The following is a 27,067-nucleotide window of genomic DNA, read 5'->3' as shown; positions in this document are numbered from 1 at the left end:
AGAAAATACTATGTCCTCAAAATAAAAACTGGATCATTTTTTTAAAAATAAACAATGAACAAAGAAACACTTCTAGGGAATTAAGAATGTAATTACAGGGGGATGACATTAAGGAAATAGAAGAAAATTATTGAGAACCTCCCAGGAAACAAAGCAAAAATCCAAGATAGAAAACATGAGAGAAAAGTTAGTGAATTTTTTTTTTAATTTACAAGTCTATGTCTTGAAAACAGGAACTGTAAAATAAGACAAAGGAGAATCTGGACTGAAAAAAAAAATCACCAGTTTGATGGAAACCACCCAGAACTGAAGCATATGTTTCCAGAATGGAAAGATGCTACTGTGCCACACAGTGGTTACAAATAGACCATCGAGGGGAAACAATGAAATCAGAACTAGAGACAAAGAAGGTTCTCTCAGTGGAAGGGAGAAAAAGAAAAAAGAACAATACCATTTGAGATCACAGAACAAAGTCAAAGGGCTCCAGATTTTTCAATCACTATACTAGAAACCTGACAGTGCCTTTCAAATCTTGAAGAAGAATGAGGTCTAGCTCAGAAATGACATCAAGCCAAACTATGACCAAGTGTGAAAGTGGTTGGGAAGATGTTTGTGCAGAGTCTCACTTGCTCTCCAGCTCAGGACTCAAGTATAGAGCGTGTGGCACCAAGAGGGAGCATGCTACACACACACACACACACCCACACACACACACACACACACACAGAGAGAGAGACAGAGAGACAGACAGACAGACAGACAGAGACAGAGAGACAGAGATTGATTTAGAATCTGACAGCTGACACAGGACAGGGTTAGAGAGGATTGGTACACAAGATCAAGGCAGGTCAGATCCCAGCATGGCAAATGAATGCCAACCTTGGGAGGCAGAGGCATGAGTCACTGCAAGGGAAGAGCTCCAGAGCAGAGTTTACCGGGCAAGATGGAGCTGACTGCAGTCTGAAGCTGGGGTTAGCCACGTGATACCAACAGGGGAAACTGAGCACATCATCCATGATGGCAGTAAGCAAACACAACACTAGGTAATGGTTCATTCTAGACAAGACAAAAGGTGCATCAGAGAAACCCAACCATGGAACAGGTGATGGCAGACTCCAAGGTGGAGTGGTGTGACCTGAGAATGTAAAGCCTGACACAGGCACAGCCAGATCTTTGGTAGAGCACTTTTGAGCTGTGTCGGTGTGCAAAAAAATAGAAAGAAAGAAATTATGTAAGTCCTCTTGTACAGTGGGAGGATCATGGAGAATGTCTGAATATCCATGTGGCGGCAATACAATGAGGCAGCTTAGATTATCTGAAGGTCACTATCAACACAAAACACACACGTGGAAGAGAAAGCTTCTGAGAACGTACAAGGGGTAAATGATTACTCTGTGTGTGTGTGTGTGTGTGTGTGTGTGTGTGTGTGTGTGTGTGTGTGTGTGTTCCTCTTTGCCTAAAGGCTATTGCTGGGTCCAGACCCAATCCTTGCAGAAGGCTCACACTGCCACACTGTTCAAACCCCCACACACACCCACCTCCACAGACCAGCCTGCCCAGATGCCTCCATAAAATCTTCACAGGCCACTTGAGGGCCTCTAAGCTCTCCCCCGACACTGCTGCTTTTTGACATTTTGCTAATAACAGCCACACATACTCACTGAGCAGGATTCTTTTACAGCACTCCAGTTTTGTTATTTAACCAATTTCTATGTGACTGACATATCTTGTGATGAGACTCAAAACGGTTTTAATAGGGACAGGGTCTTCAGCTATTGTGTTGGTTTTTATTTATTTATTTTTTTTTTTGTTTCTGTTTTTTTTTTCTTTCCACGGAATCTAACCCTTGCTGAGCAGACGGTATTTGTAATGTGCGCACGGTGCACTGAATTACAATTGACATTCAAAACAGAACTCAAACACTGTAAATTAATAAGATGTCTGAAGTTCAGCTAAGGGAGTTAAAGAATGCGGTCACTAGAATTAGCAATTTAAGTCTATTTTGCATTCAGCTTCTTTACAGATTGTGTTCTAAGTCTTTGACCTCAACAGTGTATTTACTTAAAAAGTGGTCAACAGTGTGTGGCACAAACAGTGTCCAGGTCTCAGGAGGCTTCTCCAAGAAGTATCACTGTGACAAAGACAGCTTCTTATTCTGGGAAATTTAGACACAAGGAGAACAAAATTAAGTTCTCCAAAAAGCCCTCCAGTGACCCCAGAATGCACAGACACCTTCTGTCCATTCCTCAACCATATGCCCAGATTTCTAAGTCATAATCTGCAAGGAGTCAGAGCAGGCTTCACCTCGAGAGATGGCAAATGAAAACGGCACTGTTGCCATGGAAAAATGGAAAGACAGCCCCATCTCTTACCTCAGTGAGACCTTCTTTTTCACAGAAAGTCTGAGAGAAGAACAGACAGGTCATGGTCTCTTCCTTCTTTGTGAAAAGAATGAAATCTTTGCCAATCCTCATGGACCCACTGTATGAAAAGCAAAGAGCACAATGATTTATATGTAGACCCCAATGAAGAAGAAACGAGGGGTGCGATTCTGTTTACTGTAACAGATTGTTCTTTTCGATATAACCCATCTGCTGGACTCATCCCCAGGGGTGCACCAGGACTGTGCTGTTTCTCAAAGTACAGCAGATGAATTTGAGCAGATCCGGCCTGACACTTCTGCTGGAGATAGAGTTGCCTGAGAGAAGTTCCAGCTAAGGCTCAAAAGAACAGCTACTGGGCCCTGGAAGGGTCCACACAGGTCTCACTTACATTGAGGCAAACTAAAGAAAGCTGCAGATACCACAGCAATGCTCAAATATGCATTGGGAAACAATAGAACATAACGATGCAATGACACTTGTCTCTTTTGGGGGGTGCCTGTGAGAGACTTAATTTATTCTACACGAGAAGCTTTTCAACACTGTAAAGACCTGAGGCAGTTATGGATATAAAGATTCCAAAGCAAGTTTAGATGCTCGGTAGAATAAAACTCCAGCTGCCTGCTTGTAAAATTGCTTCGATACTGTTTTCAGTCTCAGCAAGTAATTCACATCTTAAGGGGGAACAATTCTCACCTCTTAAGCCCGTTGCCATATTGCCCAATGAACGTCAAGGTTGATAAACGTTTCTTGGATGTTCCAAAGTAAATGATGTCTGGAGCTTCATCTATAACAGACAAAGAGTTCTTAAGATAATTAGGAATAGTTTGATGTCTGTGGTGATATTTTAATTGTGTTGAAATGTGATTCTATTTGTATGTTAATAAATAAAGTTTGCCTGGAGATCAGAAGTCTCAGCGAGCCAGGTACAGAAGCCAGGCGGTGGTAGCTCACGCCCTTAATCAGATCACATGGCAGGCAGAGTCTCAGTGTGGTCAAGGACACAGTCAAGTGTGGTGACAGAGCCTTTAATCCCAATACCAACCATAGAGACCTGGAGGTCTGTATAGACAGGCAGTGACAAGGAAGTCATGTGGCTGGGCTTAGAGCCAATGAGAAGGCAGAAGAGGAAAGCAATAAAAGCACAGGTTAGGCAGGAAGAAGCTCTCTCATGTGGGAAACTATGGCTTGGTGATAAGCTAAAGGGTAGTCAGTGGCTCTTTGCTAATTCTCTGATCTCTTCAGCTATTACGCCTGTATTTGGCTCTGTGTTTCTTATTTACTAAGACTGTTTAGAATTTCATCTACAGATGTCAGCATTGAGTTCTGCTGTTAGAACGTCAGCTATGCCTCAGGACATTGGGACAAATCCATAGCTTTTAAGACAGACCATAACAAGGACTGGTGTCAAGACCCAGAATGGTAATGTAATGAAGGTCAGACAGACATTACAGTTTAAAACTGTAAGCCTTAATTTTGTTGTTTCTAAAAGGAAAGTGCTAATTCCACAACTTTGATAAAGATAAAGAAAACTAATTAAATGAGCTTCTATATCTATGAAATGCTTCACACACCTCCTGGAGCATAAGTGTTAATGTCAATATTGCAGTTGTCTGCGAAACAGTAACTTTCTCCTGGGGTTGGTCCTGGTGGTGGTGGTGGGGGGGGGGGGGGGGTTTCATGTGACACTGAGGACAGAGACATGTCCTTGCTGCTGCTCCCTGGGGAGGAAGGAGATTGCTTCAGACTTGTAGATTCATTGTTCTCATCTCTCCAAAGTGTTCAGGATCCTGAGATGGAATCCTTCGGACTTCAGAATATGTGATCTTCTAACTATGAATGTTCTTCCTATTAGCTGGTCAAGTACAGCTTAAAGTTATGTGGGGGACCCTATGCCTGTCTGGGCACAAACTTGCTATAGTTCAGTATCATGTGGTGTGAGATATTTAAAGGCCACTAACAGGATATTAGTCTGAAGCTAAACACATTGGACCACATGTTCTCATAAGGGAGTAAGCCATAGGTAAGGCATCCATGATAACATTAACCAGTATTTACTGACAGTTTCATATGTATTAGGACTGTTATATACTTCACATGCATTTTCTCCTTTACATTTACAGTACACTTACAGGAAGACATTAAGGTCTGCATCAGTGCAGTGATAGGAAAAAGTGAAAGCAATACAAGACTGTGTCCAAGAGGATTAAGTGAGGAAACAAGTGACGTGACAGAGAACCAAATGAGTGTGTCCTTCAGGTAGAATAGTTAGGGAATGGCATTGAGGGAGGTCAGCAGCTGAAAGGGAGAGCCATATGCTGAGGGTCCAGCCAGGTATGGCTGGAGTTCAAGAAAGTGCGTACTCCAAGAAAAGTCCCGAGAGGTGGGCAGGGCCAAGTATAAGCCTGTGAGATACTGACAGTGAAGGGAGTCTGAGCCTTACTCTGAAGCACTGGGACATTCACTGAGGGTCTTCAGCCAGACAGTGATAAAAACATCTACATCCAAGTCCTTACCGCAGGGAATAACATTTTCACTGCACAGTATTTGAGCTGAGCATCTATTCTGTGTTAGTTTGTGCTAACTTGAAAGATACAAACCTGGTCTAAATGATGAGTTCCTGCCAGTCAGGACCAAATAATGAAACTGTCTCAAAGGCAAAAACAGCAACAACAAAAAAATAACCAAAGACAAAGTGGTGCAGCATGGTGCAGACGCATTTGATACGGAAGACTGAGGAAGAAGGATAAAGAAACATCCTGGAAATCACTACAGTCATCTTTTCTGGGTCACGAGGGATCTAGCTCAAGGTAGACCGCAAATAAGTTGTATTTTCAGTCATTTAATATCAATTCTTTCTAACGTAATATTTGATTTCCAACTATGTAGTGGGTAGCTAGCTGGTCCATCTTTGACCCGGAAGTACTTCCCCCAGTGAGGTTTCCTGTAACTGTCACACCTACCTATGACCTGCCCCTGAGGCGGGGCTGAGATAGGAGCCCTTAAGACCTGAGATCTGGATGAGCTGGCTCTTTTGGATCCTGGTGATCCTGGTGATCCTGGATGCTGAATGGTAGACCAAGCAGAGTTCCCCAGAGAACACTGATGGACTGCACGTCACCTCTCCCAGATCTTGTAACCAATCCCTTTACTTGCTGCAAGTTACCCCATAATAAACCTCCTTTTAACTACATGGAGTTGCCTTAATAAGTCCCCCAATATAACTGTCTTCTTTAGGGTTTCTATTGCTGTGATAAAAACATGATAACCAGAAGCAACAAGGGGTGGGATGGGGGCCTTTATTTTGCTTCCACTTCCACATCAATCCATCGCCACAGAAAATGAGGGCAGGAACCTGGAGGCAGGAACCAGGAGGCAAGAGCAGTCGCAGAGGCCTTGGGGGAAGGCTTGTTACTGACTTGCTCACCCTGCTTTCTTCTACCATCCAAGACCACCTGCCTTTGGGTGGCACCATTCCCAGTGGTCTGGGGACTCCCACATCAGGCATTAATCAAGAAAACACCCTATAGAAATATTTGCAGGCAATGTTATGGAGGTGTTCTCTCTTCCCTGATATGTCCAGGTTTGTGTCAAACTAACAAAAACCAACCTGCACACTATGGATGCACATCTCTCTGTTCTCTCTCATATGCAGAACCCAGATTTAAAACATACATCTACATATGTATATTACATGGAGGCATGTGGGGTACTGTATAGAGGGAGAAAAAGGACCAACTGGAGGGAGGGAGAAGGATAACTTTGCACAATGATGTACATAAATGGAAATGTCATTAAGAAACACACTATCTTGTATGTTTACTAAATCATTAAAAATATAAACATAATAAAACAATTCTTTTTAAAAAAAAGTTGTTCTTTCAACAATACTGTGTTTTTTTCTTCTATGTACAAATGCTCCTGATTCCCATTAGAGAGTTATACAGATCCCAATAAACCCAAGATAAACTGAAAATTTCAAAAGGAGAATGCGTGTTTGATGTGTCTGTCCACTGATACACATAGCTTAGCCACACAGACCACAATAGGGCATGCTTCAACCACATTGTGATCACTGGTATACTAGGAGCTTGGGCCTGCTGGCAATACCCAGTACCCTAAAAGGATAGCCTGGAGCACACTGCCAGCCCCAGCAAAGATCACAACTCAAAACTCCTTCTAAATACACACTGCTGTGCCACAATGTGGAAGAAAAAGAAAAAAAAAAAGAATCTCGCAGACAGGCAGTGTTTGTGTCAAGTGAAGTGATATTTCCTTCTGAAGATCAATTCTTTATGGTCTATCCATCTTGTAAATGACCCATTGGAAAAGTGGGGCTTTCTCTTGTAGGAGCTCAGACCATACCACATGCATTCTGGCTGCTTAAGAACTTTGCTAGACGTGCACAGAGCCTCTCTTCACTGTGGTTTCCCACAGCCTCTTTACTACCTCATACCAAAATACTAAAAAAAATCACCACTTTAATCAAAAGAGAACAGGGAAAACTGTCCAAACAAAGTAACTGTAAGGAGCTAAGTGGGACAGTGGGGCATTTTCTAAACTTGCTCATTGGCTACTGGGAGCAAGAGGCGACATCACAGCTAAAGGGAAGTTAACTGCGATTCTTAACATTCACAGTCTTTCTCTACCCAACGGCCACCCTTTCCACAAGTGAGTGACTGAGCAGTCTGCTTAGACTCATCACCATTTTCTAAGCAGAGTGGTCAGTCAGCACCTTAGCTTAAGAAACCTAAAGCATTAGAAGAAGTCCAGTTTAGATCCAAAACAACAGACAGCCAGGGTCAGGGGAAGCATCGTTTCAACTGCCCTGAGTCTGCACTGTGCGCTCATGATGTGTCCACGGGGGGGCCACCCTTAAAGAGACAGAGATAAACCTTAAGGTATGTTATGGACGTATTTGCTATGATGGGAACATTCAGTCAAAGCAACTAAACCTCTGAACAAGAGGAGAAAAAAATACCCACAAGCTGCTAAAAACAAGGAGAAACCACCTCTCTCTCAAGGTTATGCAGAAAATTAATAATAGCCTAGAGGCATTGGAAATTGCCTCAGGGCTCCTGACAGGTAAAAGGGGAACAGCAGAAAGATCTCAGAATCTCTCCGATTACATTTGCAGTCCGTTCATTCCCAGGTGCTTTTGCCTCACAACCGTATGATTTGTCTTTCATGTGCTCTGACTAGTGTATATATAGTCATTCTGTGTCTTGGTTTAGATGGTTAAAAGGAATTTATTTTGACTGCTAGAATATTTAAAACCTAAAAAATTCCAAAACAATCTGTCCGAGATGTAGTCGCCTTAATTGCCCCATATTTCTGTTTGGAATAGATAGTTCCACTTATTTTTATTTATCTTGTGGGTTTGCAGACCGCTGTTTCCTTCCACAGCCGGTTAGGTATCTAGATGATTAACTTACCAGGGCTCATGCCACATCCATCATCCAGGAAATACAACATGAAGCCTCCCTGCAGTGTCTCATTATCCACTGTAAGAGAAAGCAGTTATTCCTCATAAATATTGGGCTTAATTTGTTCATCAGAAAACCATGCTGCTCCCATGATTATCTGCCCTCCTCCGTGGCAGGGATGGAGCCCCAGGTACGGAATAGAGATGGGCTGGGAATGGGGTCTTGGCTATGGCTTCCTAAGCCACTGCAGGCAGAAGACAACCGCGTGGCAAAACGGATTTAAATTAACACACTACAGCTGCAGGTGAGTGAATTATGTATGCAGCAGGACAGGACCTAGATTGGTCCTTTACACTTCAGGTAATTTTCCCCTGGAAGAGGGGAGAATGGTAACTACGAAGAGGTGCCCCCAGGATGTCTCTATCAACCTGGTCATCCCTTATGCCCTTCCAACAATGCAGCAATTCTAAAATAAATCTGGGCCATCCTGACTAAATTCATCAGGCTCCCTTCTAAGTAGTTAATTCCTCTGAGAGCCTTTATTGAGTGCTTCTTTGTAGCAGCAAATATTTGCTTCTTAATGGTACTTTTGATTTCTGGAAAGGGTTGAGTCATTCGAAGTCAATTTTGATGATGAAGAGGTGCTGTCATTAAATTACATAATCTAAGCTATGGTTTAAAATGTTAAAGGTGTAGCTAAAACCAATGAAACTGAGGTTAGCATGCAATCTGTAAACCGGCTCTGAAACTAATTTCAACAGCTGGGTATGAGTACTAACATCTTTCCTTTTTAAAAAACAGTGCTGTTGATGAGTAATATGCACAATAAACAACATGTGCTTAATAAATATAATTTGATTAATTTTAGCCTATGTGTGAAAACATCACAATCCAAACAGAGACACATCTAGCACCCCAAATATTTCCTCCTGACCTTCTGTCCTCCCGCCCTCCATACCTGGAACTCACTCTGTAGCCCAGGCTGGCCTCGAACTCACAGAGATCCACCTGCCTCTGCCTCCCGATTAAAGGCGTGTGCCACCACTGCCCGGCGAATTGTGTTTTTTTAAACATATTTAAGTCAACCTATGTATTCAACGTTCAATTAGAATTCACATTTAAAATTGAGACGGTGCTCAATGTAGCCAATTAAAAAAATATCTAAAAGATGTACTAGTTGTAGTAACCCATTTTTGTTAGACTCTAACAAAATACATGAGGCTGGATAATTTGTGAGGGGCAAATATTTATTTATCCCATGATTCTACAGGTCTAAGACTAGCATGGTGCCATTTTTCTGTTCAGCTCTGTAAGGGCTTTATGGTATATCAAACACCAGTGGGAAGACTGAATGCAAGAACATGGACAGAGTGACCAAATGGCAAGGCAGGCCGCCAGCAGCCCAGAGTCAAACTTCACAAAAACCTACTCAGAACAACATTAATCTCTTTTGATGGCGAGATCCCCGAGGCTCTAATCACCCCCTATTAGGCCTGTCCTTCAAAGTCCCACCATCTCTCAATGTCATCCACTAAGGACTAAGTGTCTAAGATAGAAGCGTTCAGAGGACAAATCACATTCGAAGCATAAAACTAATTGGGGGAGATTCGTAGTAATTTGATCTTGTATTCATGCTAAGAGCTGTTCCCCATTATTCTTTGTTCATCTAGGACTAAGAAGTACCTAGCCCAGGACATGGTCTAGCCTCAGCAATTCTCAACAGCCACAGCTGAATTTGAAAACTTTAAAATATCATAACTTTTGGAAGAACCCAGAAGACACAATACAAACAGACCAAGATTGCCAAGACAGACAAACTACAGACATATACTCATATGTACACCAAGGGCTTAGGGGTGAACAGATATGACCTCAAAATCTAGGCATCCCTACTACCCACACGGAGACAGCCTTAGCTCACCCCTTAAAGCAATCAGTCTGGGGCTAGAGAAATGTTTCAGTGGTTAAAAGCATATACTTTTCCTGCAGAGGACCTGTGTCTGCTTCCCAGCACCCACACCAAGAAGCTCACATTGTCTGTAACTCCAGCTCCAGGGGAATCCAACATTCATTTCTGGATTCTGCAGGCACCTTCACGCACATGTACAAACCCACACACAGAGAGGCATGCATACAAACACAATTAAAAAGCAATAGAAATAAAAGCTTTAAAAGCTATGGGGCTCAGATTCCTACCACCTGCTAATCACATGTTTCCCAAAGTAAACACCATCATTACTTCCACAAGACTTAATCCTTTCTCTAATGTTTCCTGTTTGCACTGGGCTTTGGTCACGTCAAAACTTCAGGACTATCAGTTCCCCTCCCCCCACCTGGACATGCACCTCGGTGTTCTGGTCCTCTCCTTCTCACTGGGATTAGAATACTCTAGTCTGACGTACTGATTTCACTCACAATCGCCATCTCTTCTCTGGGTGACAGCCACAGTGGCTCCCTAACTTCTTCCTCCTCTAGTCACAGTGTGTGGCCCAAGTTTTGCCAGCTGTTCATGCCACCACTCCAGCAAAAACCCTGCCCTGACTTCCCACTGCTCTCAAGAAAAAAAGCCCAAGCCACATAGCAAACCATGCTTCTCTGTAATGCCCTAGCTCTCCAAGTCCAACCTTAGCCACCCCCTCATGTGACCACAATGCCACACAAATACTTTCCCCCGAGTGAATGGATAGCACACACCCGTTCCATGCCTGATCCACCAGCTGGTGTCTACTTTCTTTTTGGATGAGTTAATGTAAGGTCCGCCCCCCCTCTAGGAGTTTTCTTAATACTTCTATGTCATTAAGTACCCGAATACTCTCTTTGTGTTATTTTTTTCTCACAGTGACCATCTAACCCTGGTATTGCACCTGCGAGCACATTTACTCTCTCAAAAGACTACACACCCCAACCTGATATTATGTCTCAGCGACAGAGACTCCTTTGTTCATTTATTTCTCAAACTTTTCTTAATTTGAACAGGAAGACTGGAGAGAGTATCATTCATTACGTCTTGGGGTCTCAACGTCTACATATCTCATGAACCCCAAGCACTCATCTTAACCTGTTCAGAAAGAAGAAGTGATAGGAGGCACCTTTTGCACAGAGATGGAATCACGCTAGGGACAATATCCTCTCCCACATGATCACCACTACAGCTACAGCTGTGCCGGTGTAAGAAGGCAGTACTAACCGCATCACAGAAACCAGTGTTGTTAGCATCGTAATCAGCCAAGATTAACTAAGCAGCTCACAAAACACTGAGGGACCACCAATGAAGTCAATAAAGAAAACACAGTTGGTTTGGATTTTGTAGCAGTCAGATAATTATCTGTACCACATATTCACTTAGGCCTTTTTTAAACTGTGGTAAGAAAGAAATGATGTGTGCTTAATTATAAACAACAATTATGTTAATGTGATTTTTAAAATAAAACTGCTTCTCGTGGCAAACAAATCCATGGCCCCAAATCACTCAGATGTCTTCACGAAACTCTAGAAGACATCATTTTGTAAATGGGCCTTCTGGTTCAGTGAGCAACTTGACCCTCCAAGTATACTTTTTTTTCAATCTGGCTCCCCATAGGGTCACTGTGTTCACACAGCACTTAGATTATATTAAAAATCTATAGAATGTGGTATAGTTTGATGAAATAAAATAAAAGCCAAGTAGCTACAGGCTTTTCCTTAGAAGAAAAAACAAGAAAGGAAATGTGTGCTCACCTGAAAACACATCAAGTCTCGCAGCCCCAGCATCTCTGGAAACAATACAAAAATAACATTACTTCACAGAAAAATTGTGCTTTAAAAATGTCATTAATCCCAATAGCTTAGGCAAGGTGTAACCTATTATCAAACAATACAAAAATCATAAATCACTTAAGATCAATTTCTAAGATGGTTCACTGTATATTTATACAGAAAGAACTGTAATCACCCATCGTACGGGATTATTACAAAAGCTAAGACTTAGTAACTGAAAAGACTAGAGATGGAATTTAGTGGTAGTTATTTTTTTTAAAGTTTCAAATGAATATAAATATAGTATTTATATTTTAAAGACTTCCTGGAGAACAATACAGAGCCATAGGACGATTTTATGATATAACCCAGTTCAAAAACTGAAAAGGGAAATTACTATGCCATTTGTACCATATGACTCTACTTTTTTAAAGGCATATCTTATATACATGCACAAATAAAATGTGTTTCTTTGCAATGGTGGAGGTGGGGCCCTAGGCCTCACATGTGCTGGGAAAATAATTTACCCATTCCTCAAAATATTAATGAAGGTTTTATCTAGGTTGGAAGTAGGCAAACTATGGACCATGGACCAAGTCTCGCTCACCAACTGTTTTATAAATAAAGCTTTATTAGAACACAATCATACTTGTTTATTTAAGTACCAGCTGTGGTTTTCTTAGTCCTACATTGGCAGAACAGTCATTTCAGCAGAGACTGGACAGCCTTCAGAAACAAATATATTTATTGATCTTTCACAGAAAAGAATTTTTTTTCTTTTTTGGGGGGAGGGGGTTCGAGATAGGGTATCTCTGTGTAACAGAAAAGTATTCTGATTCCTGCTCTATGAGATGTGATTACCAGTGATTCTCTGTTCTTTTTTTCCTGCTATTTCCTCAGTTTTGCTAAAACACAACTATTTCTAGTATTTCAAGATTTAGAAAAGTGAAAAATGATAAAGCAAAAGAGGAAGGGTCCCAGATCTTGGCTGCCACATCAGGGATGACAGAAAAGGCAGTGACAAAGAGGATGAGGTTGCAGCTGATGAGGAGGAGTATGTGCTGGGGAAAGGAAGAGTCTGAGAGGAAGGAAGGGCTGGGTTAGCTCTGTGCAGATGTCCTTGTTTACACACAAAAGTCAAGGAGGAGACTGAGTACTGTAGCTAGAATAACTAGTGCTGTGGATTAATGCTTCTGTACACTCATTTAATAAAACACTGATTGGCCAGTCGCCAGGCAGGAAGTACAGGTGGGACGAGCAGTCGAAGAGAATTCTTGGAAGAGGAAGCCTGAGTCAGGAGTCGCCAGCCAGACACAGAGAAGGCAAGATGACAAGGCAGAACTGAGAAAATGTACCAAGCCATGCGGCTAAATGTAGATAAGAATTATGGGTTAATTTAAGTGTAAGAGCTACTCAGTAATAAGCCTGAGCAGTTATAATTAATATAAGCCTCTGAATGACTATTTTTTTTGTAAGTGGCTGCACGACTGCGGGTGAGAAAAATTTGTCTGGACTGTGCGGGGCCGGGTGGGACACTGGGAAACTTCCAGCTACATGAAGCTACGAACTAGTGACAGGAAACCTACGTCTCTTCAGAAATATCCATCGGTCTCAAGCCATAAACCATACCAAGTAAACTGAGAAGTGACGTACTGCATTCACTTGGCTAGCCTGGTAGTGAGTCGTTTTTGCTTTTTCCTAGAGCTAAAAATACCTTAAGTTCTCTTTATATAGAAATTCTGCAAGAATCCCTGCCATTTCTTAAGTATTTTCTACCTGTTCAGCAAGCACTGAGTGGGATATTTAATTCTGAAAATTCTCCACTAGTGCTGAAGGACAATCCGGTATGCAGTTATCAATGTTTTCACTACACCACTGTGCCTCTTACTAAGAACCATGGACACATTAAGTGCTCAGTAAATGCCACTGTACTGAAGTTAAAAGTTTGCTGGGTTTGTTGTTTGTTGCCTTTTCTATGTTGGATACCTAATAAAGGGCCAGGTATTTGAGGGCAAATACTCCACCACTGAGCCATACTCCCAGACTTTAAAGAAGCAGTTTGTTTATATAATATGCCCACTAGATATCGTATGTAGCGTTTCTGCCTCAGCACAGGAAATGTTTTCTTTGGCTCAGCATTGCACTAGGACACCTCCAGCCATCCCTTCCTATATCACCACCCTTCCTGCCTCTTTATACAATATTCTTTCATGATATGTAAATTCCAATCTTTACACCCACAGGAAATCACCAACGTCTTGACTATAATGAAAAATAATTTATTAGAGTAACAGGGAAGCATAAAAAACCTTCAGGAGCCTGGCTGAACATCTTAAATAAATGTTAAAAGTACAGTTTCTTTTTGATGAAAAATAGCAGCATCTAAGTGAGGGTGGGAAAACATCCATGTCCACTAAAAGCAGAAAAAAGACCAGTGTGGGCCGTCTGGGGCAGCAGGGTATAAAGCAAGGCTGAAGGGACAGCCAGCCCTGAGAAGACACCTGACACCTGCTGTTCTCTGACCCCGATCCACAGAGAAGTGTGGTCTAAAGCATGCAACTTTTCCCGTTACGCAAGGAAAGTAGGAAACTGGATTATTATTTTTTTAATCTGGTCTCCCTTCCCACCAACCCCCCCCCCCGGGGGGGAGGGAGTGCTGATGGGGGAAGGGGTTTTGAATGTTTGTGTGGGTGCAAGTGGATGTGCATGTGCGTGTTCACACGTGTGCGGGCACACACAGTTTGAAGGAAACCTCACAGGTCATCTTCAGCAACAAAATTCATCTCTTTCAAGAAAGAATTCATCCCCAGCTAGGCGAGACTGGCTGGCCAGTGAGCACAGGAATCCTGCTGTTTCTATCTCCTCCACACTGGAATTAGAACTGAACCCTGGAGCCCAGGCATTTTTGCATGGACTCTGGAATCCTCATGCTCACAAGGCAAGTCCTTTACTAAACAAGCTCCATGCACCCCCAGCCTGCTACTGCTCCTTGAACCTTATCTTCCTTTTCCTTCTAAACTCTGTGCAAACTTTCTCTCGAGGTAAACAAACCAGACATCAGCGGCAAGTGGCCAAGGTGTTGGAGATTCACCAATGCAACTCCGAGAACTCTTTCTTTTAAAGATACATATACTTTAACATGTTATTTTTTTTATTAAGAGATTTTTCTGTTCATTTTACATATCAATCACAGCTTCCCCTGTCCTCCCTCCTCCCATCCCCAGCCTTCCCCCACAACCCACCCCCCATTCCCACCTCCTCCAAGGCAAGGTCTCCCATGGGGAGTCAGCAGAACTAGTGGAAAAACACATGAACTGTGGACCACTAGCTGAGGAGCCCCCGTGGAACTGGACAAGGCCCTCTGGAAAAGTGAGACAGTTGTTTACCTCAAACTGTTTAGGGGGCCCCAGGGCAGTGAGATCGGGACCTGTCCCTAGTACATGAGCTGCCTTTTTGGAGCCTAGTGCCTATGGTGGGACGCTTTGCCCAGCCTTGGTGCAGGGAAGAGGGGCTTGGACCTGCCTCAACTGAAGGTACCCAAGAACTCTTTTCTCCTTCACCTCTCTCACTCCTGAATACACACACACACACACACACACACACGCACGCACGCACGCACGCACGCACACACACACACACAGTCACACTAACCATCCTCCGCTATGCCAAGTGTTCTTCTCCCTCTTGATGTCCTGCCACATTTCTGCTTTTAATTACCCTCCCCAGTCGAACCAAGACTAGAAAACACAGCAAAGAGAGCTGGGAGAGCGGACAGTGGTGTGCTCTCAGAGTCAGAGGTAGACAGCTCCCAAAAGCGGAGCGCTCGGCAGCAGCTGGAATCTGGGCATAGGGGGTATCCTTGTGGGAACATCAGCCACCACGACCTACAGAGAAACCACCTCGGTGAACCTTGCTCCTGGCGCCAGCCCTCTTAGCTCCTGACTTCAACTCAGTGCCCCTTGACCGAGGAACAGTTTATTATTTTCTTATTTTGCTTTGTACCTTACACGGAGAGAAGAAAAAGAAAAAGAGAAAAAAGGCGCTAGCAGCTTTCCCCCTTTGGTGCTGAGAGGAATTCCTAGGAAGCTAGCTAATTACTACACTCTGTGTGTGTTCTCCAAAAGCCCATCTTATTTCCAAGGTTCCAAATGAGAGGCACACTCAAAAAGCAGATATGTTATCAACTAGTGACGGGGAATTTAGCTCCCCCCATTAAGAGCCTGCATCTGACAACTGCATGCAGTTTTGTGGGTGAACTTTGCTACAGAGAAGGTAATAAAAATAATTTTTCTTTTTTTCTTTTTTTGAGCTGAGGATCGAACCCAGGGCCTTGTGCTTAGCTAGGCAAGCACTCTACCACTGAACTAAATCCCCAGCCCAACAATTTTTCTTTAACAGTGAAATAGAAATATAAACAAGTCAGTATTCACTTGAGCTGAGAAAAATGGAGGTCTGAACTAGGTGCGGTGGTGTGATCCCACAACCCCAACACTTGGGAGGCTGAGACAAGAAAACCATGAGTTTGAAGCCAATCTGAACTCTACAGGAAGCTTGGGGCAGCCTGGGCTGCATAATGAGACCATGTCTCAAGGGGAAACAAAACAAAATTGAGACTTTCCCAAGTCTCCTCAAACACCTTACTAGATGGACCTTAACTCTTGAAGAGGTTATTTAAGCCTCAATACTTTTGTCAAACTTAGTAAAATGTGGTGCTGGGCTCTACAGCTACATGGTCTACACTTGAATAAGTTTTAGCAATTGTGCCAAACAGCAGTGGTGAAACTTTTACTAAACCACCTAGCCTCTGTGTACCGTGCCCATGTATGTAGAAGCGGCATAGTGGTCCCCACCTCAGCGTGACATTGAAGAGATGCATAAGTTACATAAATGGCAAATTTTGGTTGTCAATTTGACACACCTGGGAAACGGGAACCTCGGTTGAGGAACTGCTTAACTCAGACGGGCCTGTGGGCTTGTCTTTGGGAGACATTTCTTGATGACTAATTGGTATATGAGGGACCCACCCACTGTGGGTGGTACATCCTTAGGCAGATGGGCCTCCATCTAAAAACAGCTAGCAGAGCAAGGCAGTAAGCAGCATCTCTCCATGGTCTCTGCCTCCCTTCCTGTCTCCAGATTCCTGCCTAGGCTTTCTGCAGTGATGGACAGTGACTTGGAAGTAGGAGCCTAGTAAACCCCTTTCTTTCCCCCTGTAGCTGCTTTTCATCAGTGTTTTTTCACAGCAACAGAAAGCCAACTAGGGTAAGCTGAGATACATACATTTAACACACGACCTACAGGAAGAGACAAGCAACAGCTACTGGGAAGTACAGCTGACTTCAAAACAAACTTAAGACATATATACCTCAGAAGTAGCCACATGGTTCTCTGCTTTACGGAGAGAAAAGCAGACATCCAGGTTCCCAGAGCTTCAAATATGACACTATAAATTAAGTCAAGGTGAGTAATTCTCATTTGTTCTTTTCTTTTTTCTTGTTTTTTTTTTTTGGGGGGGGGGCAGGTTTGTTTGTTTTTTGTTTTTTGTTTTGTTTTGTTTTGTTTTGTTTTTGTTTTTTCGAGACAGGGTTTCTCTGTGTAGCTTTGCGCCTTTCCTGGAACTCACTTGGTAGCCCAGGCTGGCCTTGAGCTCATAGAGATCCTCCTGGCTCTGCCTCCCAGTGCTGGGATTAAAGGCATGCGCCACCACCACCCGGCCATTTGTTCTTTTCTTATAGAACTTGATTGTATAGGAAAGCAAATTACAGTACATTCCAAATGGGAGATAATAGCTGTTAGGTCTCAAACCCAGCACAAACAGCTAATTGAAGTGCCTATTGACATAGCAAATTGGACTCTGGCTGCCAGCCTCCTTCAGTCACTACCCGCTACAGGGTCCTCCTGGCTAGCATGCTCCACACCCTATCCTCAACTCTCCACCCAGAGGCTGGGCTCCCTGTCCCCCAGCTGCTCTTCCCCATATAACCCGGCCATTTGGGCTACACTGTTCTTTTGATCTCCTGGCCTCTTGGCTCCTGGCTCTCCCCTCTCTTCTCGCCCTTCTCCTCACTTGCTGGGTTCAGTCTGCCAGTTGTGTCCGTTCCAGATTCTCCCAGATGTCTCTGCCTCTGCCTGTGCTCTTCCTTCTATCTACAATTAAAAAAGCTTCAACCCCTTAGGAGCAGTCATGTCCTCCTTTTATTTCTTTTCGTTTTTCGTTCAACAGCACTACAGTTTTATTTCAAACATAAATAGATTCTATTTGTTTCCTCCATGATCTCTGCTCACAGACACGTCTTACCTGGCGTTGTCCAGCAACTCGGCCAGCGCTCCAAAGAGGAAACTGTGAGTTGTGCTATGAGGAAATAAAAGGAGAAGGAGAAGGTGAAGCACGTATGTAATCAGAATAAGGTTTAAGATACAGGCACACGGCTAGGCGGTGGTGGCGCACGCCTTTAATCCCAGCACTTGGGAGGCAGAGCCAGGCAGATCTCTGTGAGTTCTAGGCCAGCCTGGTCTATAGAGCGAGATCCAGGACAGGCTTCAAAATTACACAGAGAAACCCTGTCTCAGAAAACCAAAACAACAACAACAAAAAGACATAAAGGATAATTAAATTTACCTAAAATACATATAATACATACACGTGTGTATCACGGTTAATGAATTATTTTTTAATTAAATTTAGTTTAAAAATATTTGAAAACAACTTGCTAAGCTCATTCAAGACTCTAAGGTAGAACTCACATGTTGCATGGCCAAGGGAAGGACATATTTTTGTTTTTGAAGATTTATTTGTTTGTACTTTTATGTGTATGGGTGTTTTGTTTGCATGTAAATGTGTGCACCCCGTCAATGTCTGGTGCCTGTAGAGACCAAAAGAGTGTGTGGGATCCCCTGGAATGGAGATACAGATGACTGTGAACCACCTTGTGGGTGCTGGGAATTTAACCCGGGTCCTCTGGAAGAGCAGTCAGTACTTTTTAACTGCTGGGCCATCTCTCCAGCCCTTTAGTTTGTTTCCCTGTTAATATTTTATTAGCATACAAAGAAACAGGCTTGATTGCAAGGTTTTCATACATTCATTATATTATGTTCTATAGACATGTTTTACCAAAATAACAGAGTAAATGGGAGACACCATGGAATGTGTTATTGATACAGAACACTTGGACCTTTTAAATTTGCTTCAGAAATATTTATTCAATGAGGTTTTTCCTAATGTTTTTCATTCAAGAATAGTATTTATGAATAAATCATTTTGGAGGATATGTATTAAAACCTGTGGGTGCAGAAGTTAGCAGGTGCTCCATTCACTCCACTGTCTATAATTTTGTGTGGAGCCTTTCCAATGTTGGGAAGGCTCTCTTGAAATAAGCTTCCCCTCTCTCCTGAGCTCCAATGCCAGGTTCTCTGTAGAACATGACAGAATTCTACCATGTTCTTACTTCCAACTCTTGCAGGCTAAAGGGTGATCTGTGGGTGAAATCAGGCTCCCTTCAGAGTCAGGGGCTTGCTTTCCATTTCCTGATGTGGACATTTCAGAAATGAACCTTAGCACACCAACAGGGGAAATCCAGCTTGCAAGTTTCTCTTTGTGTGTAGAATTTGGCTCCTAGCACTCACAGGTCCTATAACTGCCAGTAATTCTAGTTCCAAGGGGTCTGACACCCTCTTCTGACCTCCATGAACACACACACACACACACACACACACACACACACACACAAACACATAAATTTTACATATATATATATTGGGTTTTGAGAGAGGGTTTCTCTGTGTAGCCCAATCTGTAGACCAGGCTGGCCTTGACCTCAAAGATCCACCTGCCTCTGCCTCTGCCTCCCGCATACTGGGATTAAAGGTATGTGCCACTACCACCCGGCTATTTACATTATATTTGAGTTCAAATTTAATACATAACCAACCCATCAGAAAATCACAGTAATTCTACGCAAACATTATAACACTAAGCTATGTCCCTGGCTCTTCAAAGTGTAAAACTTCTGATCTGAACTGCCATGTGATTTCCTGTGCTAACTAATTCAAGAGAATTTTATAAGCATTTGCCATGTTTCCCCCACAGGATCTTTGTTTCTTGGAATTCAAGTCACGATCTAGACAGAGGTCATAGGGTACACAGAAACCACACAAGTAAGCACATGAAGATAAAGACAACCTTCCAGATCGTGGGCAGAGCTACCTGCATAGCAGTAGCAAGAAAGAGTGACCGCAGAGGCACAGGTGGTCACCGAAGACTGTCCTGACAGATGATGCCTCATCAGACCACTGAAGATGAGAACTCTGTCCTCCCAGGGGCCAGGATGGGAACTCTCCAGACAGGCAAAGATCCCAAAGCAGAAAAGAGTGACAGGAACCACACTAAACCTTTGATGCACACAGAGAGCAGGCTAAAGCGAAGGTATGTCTGGGTCATATAGCAATCCCTGCCCCAGGGGAAAGGGTTTGCACAGGCCTGCACACCAGTAGAAAACGCTGTAGTCTGTTCTGATGAAAGTTCTTTCTCTCTGGTTCACTTTTCAAAAAGCTTAGCCTGGAGGCTTTAAAAACACAGACCTAAGGGGAGCTGGGGTTGGGAGCACAGCACCCAGTTATAAGGCTATGTAGGGGGTGGTTCAGATGAGAGATGATGTGGCTTGGGCCAAAGTCAATGGCTGCGAGGACGCAAAGAAACACTGACTGCCTTAGAGAAAGCACGTGCTTGATGGCAGGGCACGGTTCTCCAGTCTGTAGACTGAATATTGGGTGTAGTGATCCTAGAACTGGAGAGGCTGCGTCAGGGGGATTTCAAGTTTGAGACCACGCTGGGTTTCACAGCAAAAGCCTATTTCAAAAAGCAAGCAAAATGTTTTGCTCCTGGGTTTCACAGCAAAAGCCTATTTCAAAAAGCAAGCAAAATGTTTTGCTCCTGTTTTTATGGATGAAGGTCTACCCGGGAGTTGAGAAGATGTCAGTTAGTCTCAGAGTTTGGGTGGCATCGTGCTGTGGTCCTCTTTGTTATTACACCACCAGCTGAAAACTGAGCTGCAGACACTGGTATTGAGGCAGCCGTCCCCTCTTATGACAGGACTGAACCTAACAGGACCAGATGCCTTTGTTGTTGTTGTTGTTGTTGTTGTTGTTGTTGTTGTTGTTGTTGTTTTTCCCCAGGGGCCAGTTTGCTAAGACCTCTGCCCATGTTATCTCTCTATCCTATGTTGACTCATGTCTGGCTTCAATCAGACCCTCAGGAAGTACATCCAGGTTGGTAGCCAACCAGGGTCCTACCCAGCCACCAGAAGGAATTGTTCTTGCTATTTTCAGTCAAACAGACTCCTGGCACTGCAGACAGACCCCTGAAACTACAGACTGACCCCTGAAACTGCAGACAGACCCCTGACACTCCAGACAGACCCCTGACACAGCAGACAGACCCCTGACACAGCAGAAGACCCCTGGCACAGCAGACAGACCCCTGACACAGCAGACAGACCCCTGACACAGCAGACAGACCCCTGACACAGCAGACAGACCCCTGACCCCACAACCACAGTTGCTGACCAGATGTCATGAGCCAATCATAAAATGATTCCTGTACCAGTAAGGGTCTACCATCCAATCACTTCAAAGTACACTTAACCACAGCTGGAATTCCACTAATCCTGCTTAAAATAAGCCTTTGAGCTTCTCTTGAGGTTGCCATTTTGCCACTTGGTCAGATGCTTTGACCCTTGCATGCTGGAATGTTTGCTCTTAAGAATTAAATGCTGTTATTGATTGCGTACATGTCTGGTGGTCTTTTATGGGACTTCTCCTGGACCTTAACAGGTATCACAGGACAGGGTATGGGAAAATGGAGCTGGGACTTACCAAAAAACAAAAAAACAAAAAACTATACACAACGAAGGTAGGATGCGTCTCCACCATCAGATTCACAGTCCTCCAAGCACTGGCTCACACTTTTTCTTGAACTCACTCAAAATGGTTTCATTTGTCTTTAAGCTACTGGACCCATCCTTCCAGCTTGAAAGCATTCTCCATGGCTGGTAAATGTCTGTATGACATTACCTATTCTCCTCTGCTACCTTAGAATCTCGAAGCTTGTCCTACACATGGCCACCCTGTCCTGGATTTCTTTACACCTCCATTCCTGTGGTTCAAACTTGTTCCATCCACCATATCAGTCGGTACTTTCAGAAGACAAATCACTAAGTAACTGCTGAACCCAACACACCGTATGAATTGCACATCACTCACTGCTGTACTGTGACAAACATGAAGTAACAAATGACACACAAAAAAAACCACAGTTGGGTTGGGGATTTAGCTCAGTGGTAGAGCGCTTGCCTATAGGCGAGCGCAAGGCCCTGGGTTCAATCCTCAGCTCAAAAAACAACAAACAACAACAACAAAAAAAAAAAAAACCCGCAGTCACTTGCCTCTGCAATCCAACTGCAGGAACCTTCCCTTATCCGTGGCTTCACTGCCTGTGGGTTGTTTTCATTACCCTTTGTGTAACTCCAAAAATATTAATTGGAAAGTTCCAGAAATAAGTTGTCCATAATTTACGTGGTGTACCAATCTAAGGTGCATCATGACCTTGCCTTGCTCCACTTCATCATGGTGTATGGTGGTAACTGGTCTATATCATTGTTCTTGTTCATCTCTCACTCTATCTCCTTCATCAACTTTATGACAGGCATTCATGCACAGGAAGGGCTGGAGCTATGGCAACACATGCAGACTTTTCATCTTCATCTGCAGTTCTGTATCACCCCAATTTTTATTTTATTTTATTTTTTTTTTATTTATTTATTTTTTATTTATTTATTTATTTTATTTTTTGGTTTTTCGAGACAGGGTTTCCCTGTGTAGCTTTGCGCCTTTCCCTGGAACTCACTTGGTAGCTTAGGCTGGCCTCGAACTCACAGAGATCTGCCTGGCTCTGCCTCCCGAGTGCTGGGGTTAAAGGCGGCACCACCACCACCGCCCGGCCACCCCAAATTTTAAACATGCACTTGGGGAGTCTTTGTCAATCGTCATGGTTGAGAATGGACTGTACTATTTCTCTTCTATTTTTAATTTTGTGTGTCAAGGTGTTTTGGCACATGTGCATCTGAGTACCACAGTGCATGTCTGGTGCTCAGGAAGGTCAGAAGATGGTGTTATGAATTACAGACGGTTGTGAGCTGCCCTGTGGAAGCTTCAAACTGAGTCCAGGTCCTCTGGGAAAGCATCCCCGGTGCTCTCAACTGCTGAGTCATCTCTCTAGCCAGACTGTACCATTTCAATTAGTAGCTAATAAGAGGGCGCCAAGGGCATCTGACCCTGGCAGCGAAGAAAAACTACCCAATTACTGTCCACAGCTATTGGAAAAACTACCGGATTACCGTCCACAGCTGTTGAAATCTACACACACGAATTACTCCGTAAAGTAACATGAATTTTTAGAGTGTCTTCCACGGCGTCAGAGTAAAGGTAGAAAGGATGGGGAGCAGTTCTAATCTGCTGGCCAACATTTAAGTAGATTTGTTAAGTGATAAATGTGGGACCAGTTTTCCACTTGATTTTAACTAAAGAGCATCAAAATGATTCAGTCCCCAGATAGAGCATTATTACTTTCCCACAAAGAACTCACACGCAGCATAAATACATTCTTGAATCTGTCCTACCAAGTTCATTTAGGTTTTTGTTTTTCAATCAAACATGGTGGTGGCTCATGGACAAAAACTACCCCATTCCGACCCCTCCTGGAAACTCACGAGTTGGCGTGGATGAAATCCAGATGCAGTTTAGCCCTCTGCAGCAAGGCATATTTGTCCATGTTCTCAAACACGACACCAGCAGACACTGACTCCTGGTCGGCAGAGCCCACGCCCACGCCCACGCCCTGACTCCCCTGCAGAGCACGGGCTGGACAGACGCATGCGCCTCCTATAGTCCTCAGTGGGAAGCTAACCTTGCCTGAAGCAAACCTTTTGCTGGGGCTCCTCTCTAGGAGGTTCTTATTTCGGTTTGGTTTGGTTATTTTGTTTGTTTGTTTTGTTTTGTTATTGTGTTTTAGGGGGTTTTATTTTGGGGTTTGTTTTGTTGTTGTTGTTGTTTTTGAGACAAGGTTTCTCTGTGTAATTTTGGTGCCTCTCCTGGATCTTGCTCTGTAGACCAGGCTGGCTTCAAACTCACAGAGATCCACCTCACCTGCCTCTGTCTCCAAAGTGTTGAAATTAAGGGCCGGTGCCACCATGCTAGCCCTTCTGGGAGGTTCTTGATCACTGTTAGTCTGTATCTAGCTTGGTTTCTTTTCAGAAATGAAGTTTCTATAGCCTCAGTTCTTTCCTCTTCCTGGCAGTTTCCATCACTATCCATCCAAAAAAAAAAGGGAGATTGGAACTGGATCAGAACTGAGAGCTCTTACCCATCTCCTTTCCTCTCTACCCACTCCCCCAAATCTGGTTGCGAACATGGCATGAGACCTGGGAAAGTCAAATCATTTCTTCTTGCTTGAGTGGTCCACTTGCGCTCTTGGGTTTCTTGGGTATGATTATGTTTTCTGCATTTGGAGGGGGAAGAGAGAAAAGCACAAAGGGAAGGCCAGATGACGAAGAACAGAATATAGCCGGGCTGCAATGCGCAGGCCTGGCCCTCCGTGCTAACGGCTGGTGCCACCTGGAGGAATCACAAGCATTTTTTATTCGTCACACCTGCATGCAAATATTTGATGTGTTGGCCTGTGTCCAGATTCTGTCGGCATACTCAACAGAGCACTGAATTCTGAGTCACCAAAACCTAAGAGGAAGCAGCATTTGTCAAGGACGCTGGAGGGACAGGATTGATAGGCTAGGAGGTGACTTGACCTCTGACCTCTGTGATGTAGTCAGCCAGATTCAAAGGCTAAGGCTATTTGGCTCGGAGACGAACATGGTTCAGTTCTACTCAGCAAATATTTTACATATGAATCTGTAAGTCAGAAAGGCAGGTCTATTGAGCAGAAAGTCTGAAGTAGATGTTTTGTGATTTCGAAGTGTCATATGGGCAATAAAGGCCTCAGAAAATAGAAACAAAAATGTTAAATGTGCAGCAGTGATTCTGCTGAAAAGAAAGGAATTCTTTCTCATCTGCTACATTTATAGGAATCGGGGGAGGAAGAGAGAATTAGAATTGCAACCCAAAGGAGCACGATGCTCTAGTTTAATTTGAAGACTGGAAGTAGATGTAAACATTTCGAGTAAGTTCTCCTGATTGCATTTTCGTTTTAACATGGCTGGTGTGGTCGGTGCTGTTTCAATAGACACATTCTCTTGACTAAGCAACCTAAATTATCTTCCCAAATTTCTCGTCAACAGAACTTCACAAATGATACTTTATTTTCATTTTTTTTTTTATGGGAAAGAAAAGTTCGACAAGCCTCTTCTGGATTTATTTTACAATACCGATTTTCATCATCTGCTATCTCAAAGCAACTTACTTGGTGGGGGGGGGGGGAGCCACCACCCTGTAATTAGTAAAGGCTGTAATATCCACTGGAGGGAAGGATACAATTATCACAGAAATGGCCCGTCTAATAATCTAAGCAGAGTCTTCCTGCTGTCAGTAGCCAGCCCCAAGCACCAGGCGATACTGGTTGGTGTGGTGAGGTGGGGGTGATATGGGCACATGGATCTGTTAGGTTATGCTAAATAAGGAGCCTAGAGTCACAGGACACCTCCCCCAAAAGCCTTCCTCCTCATTTCAGCTCTGTGCATCACCCTTGCACTGTATAAACTGAGCATCCTGTTCTTCCAGGTTGATTTGGGGGATTTCTTGTTTGGCTTATTTCCCTAACCCTGCTTCAAGAGCATCATTTCATGACAGAACACTAACCTAATGGCACGGAGAGGGGATGAAGTGAGGCTGTTGTTTGTTTCTGGTTTTAAGGAGAATCACTTCAGCTCTCCCTAACTGAACATTTTAGGTTTGTAAATACACATGCTACACAAGTCTCTCTCTCTCTCTCTCTCTCTCTCTCTCTCTCCTCTCTCCTCTCTCCTCTCTCCTCTCTCCTCTCTCCTCTCTTTTTTTTTCCTGAGACAGGTTTTCTCTGTGTATCTTTGCATCTTTCCTGAAACTCGCTCTGTAGACCAGGCTGCCCTCGAACTCACAGAGATCTGCCTGCCTTTGCCTCCCGAGTGCTGGGATTAAAGGCGTGCACCACCACCACTACCACCCGACAAACTGACATATCATAAGAACTACAAATAGCATATTCTAAACAACACACAGAAGGTGGCTGCTGTAAAGCTGACATCTGAAAGGGCCAATGACCCTCAGCTGAGACGTGTCCAGTGACTCTGAAAACAATGGACAGCATTCTTGCTACATTTCATATATCCCCTCAAGTCCAAGTCTCCTTACTGTGCCTTCTTCTCTCCTGGTTTACCCCCGGTCAGTCAGGGATGATGTCATCATGTCAGCTCTGAGTGACCTGTGTAACCAGCAATCATAACTGTGGCACAGTGACAAGTGCCTCTGGGCGCTGTGGGAAGAAAATAAGGGGCCTGGAGCTTTCCCAAACAAAGCAAGGCTATTAAAGGTTGAAATCACAGTGCTTGCTGTGAGTAAGCCAGCCTAAGAGCCGTTCTCAACTCTTCTGTCCCAAAGCTGAAAACCTGCTTCCTCGGGCTACCTTATCCCTAGAGATGCTCACCTGGGCCAGGCTTGGATGAGACAGAAGCAGAAAGAGCACTAATTGATTTCTGCGATGGGCTTTGCCCTCCCAGTAAAAACCTGGCTCCGACTCCCTACTTTCTTTTTGTTGTTGTTGTTGTTGTTGTTGTTGTGTTTTGGTTTGTTTGTTTTTGTTTTTGTTTTTCTGAGACAGGGTTTCTCTGTGTAGCTTTATACCTTTCCTGGAACAAACTCGGTAGCCCAGGCTGGTCTCAAACTCACAGAGATCCGCCTGGCTCTGCCTCCCAAGTGCTGGGATTAAAGGCGTGCGCCACCACTGCCAACTTCTGCTATGGCTTGCTCTGACCCATTTTCTAGCCACCATTTTTGGCTTTGTTCTAGTGGCTGTCTGCTCTCTGACCCCAAATAAGTTTATTTCAGGGTACACACAATATTTCAGGCAACACAATACCCACCGTGTGTGTGTGTGTGTGTGTGTGTGTGTGTGTGTGTGTGTGTGTGTTTGCTGTGCATAAAGGTGCCTGTGGAGGCCAGAAGAGCGAATCAGATCCCCTGAAGATGGAGTTACAGTGGTTGTAAGCCCCCCAGTACATGCTCTTGTTGGGGGCCATCCCACCCCCACTTTTCCCCAGAGTACTCTTGAGTAGGAGCAGCAGGAAATATTAGAAGTATAGAGGGAAGAGAAACAGATAGAAAATACAGGACAGCCTCGGGAGGGCTTGGATCCTAATCCAACAGGCCCTGATTGTCTCTGCCCTAGGGTTTTTAAAGGAACGCCAAGGGGTGGAGCCAAAGACCTCCCCCAGCACAGCCAAGTGCAGACCATCTCAGACACCTGGCGCTCAGGCCTGTGATCCAGTC

The 27,067-nt window shown here is 43.8% G+C and overlaps 1 protein-coding gene across 1 annotated transcript in view; it reads right to left on the bottom strand.

The window, feature by feature from the left end:
* Morc1 (MORC family CW-type zinc finger 1) overlaps positions 1-23,366 on the bottom strand; it is a 165,167-nt gene extending 141,801 nt beyond the window's left edge. The window contains exons 1-6 of the mRNA XM_036203849.1: positions 23,305-23,366; positions 17,841-17,894; positions 11,525-11,559; positions 7,817-7,885; positions 3,078-3,168; positions 2,373-2,481 (exon numbers count right to left, since the gene is read on the bottom strand). Of these exons, the coding sequence (XP_036059742.1) occupies positions 2,373-2,481; positions 3,078-3,168; positions 7,817-7,885; positions 11,525-11,559; positions 17,841-17,894; positions 23,305-23,366 (420 nt within the window). The remainder of the gene's footprint in view (positions 1-2,372; positions 2,482-3,077; positions 3,169-7,816; positions 7,886-11,524; positions 11,560-17,840; positions 17,895-23,304) is intronic.
* Positions 23,367-27,067: the final 3,701 nt, after the last annotated feature.

This window comes from Onychomys torridus, chromosome 12 (genome assembly GCF_903995425.1).
Source record: "Onychomys torridus chromosome 12, mOncTor1.1, whole genome shotgun sequence".
NCBI lineage: Eukaryota > Metazoa > Chordata > Mammalia > Rodentia > Cricetidae > Onychomys > Onychomys torridus.
The sequence above is the reverse complement of the archived record's forward strand: the minus strand, read 5'-3'. Positions and strand labels throughout refer to the sequence as shown.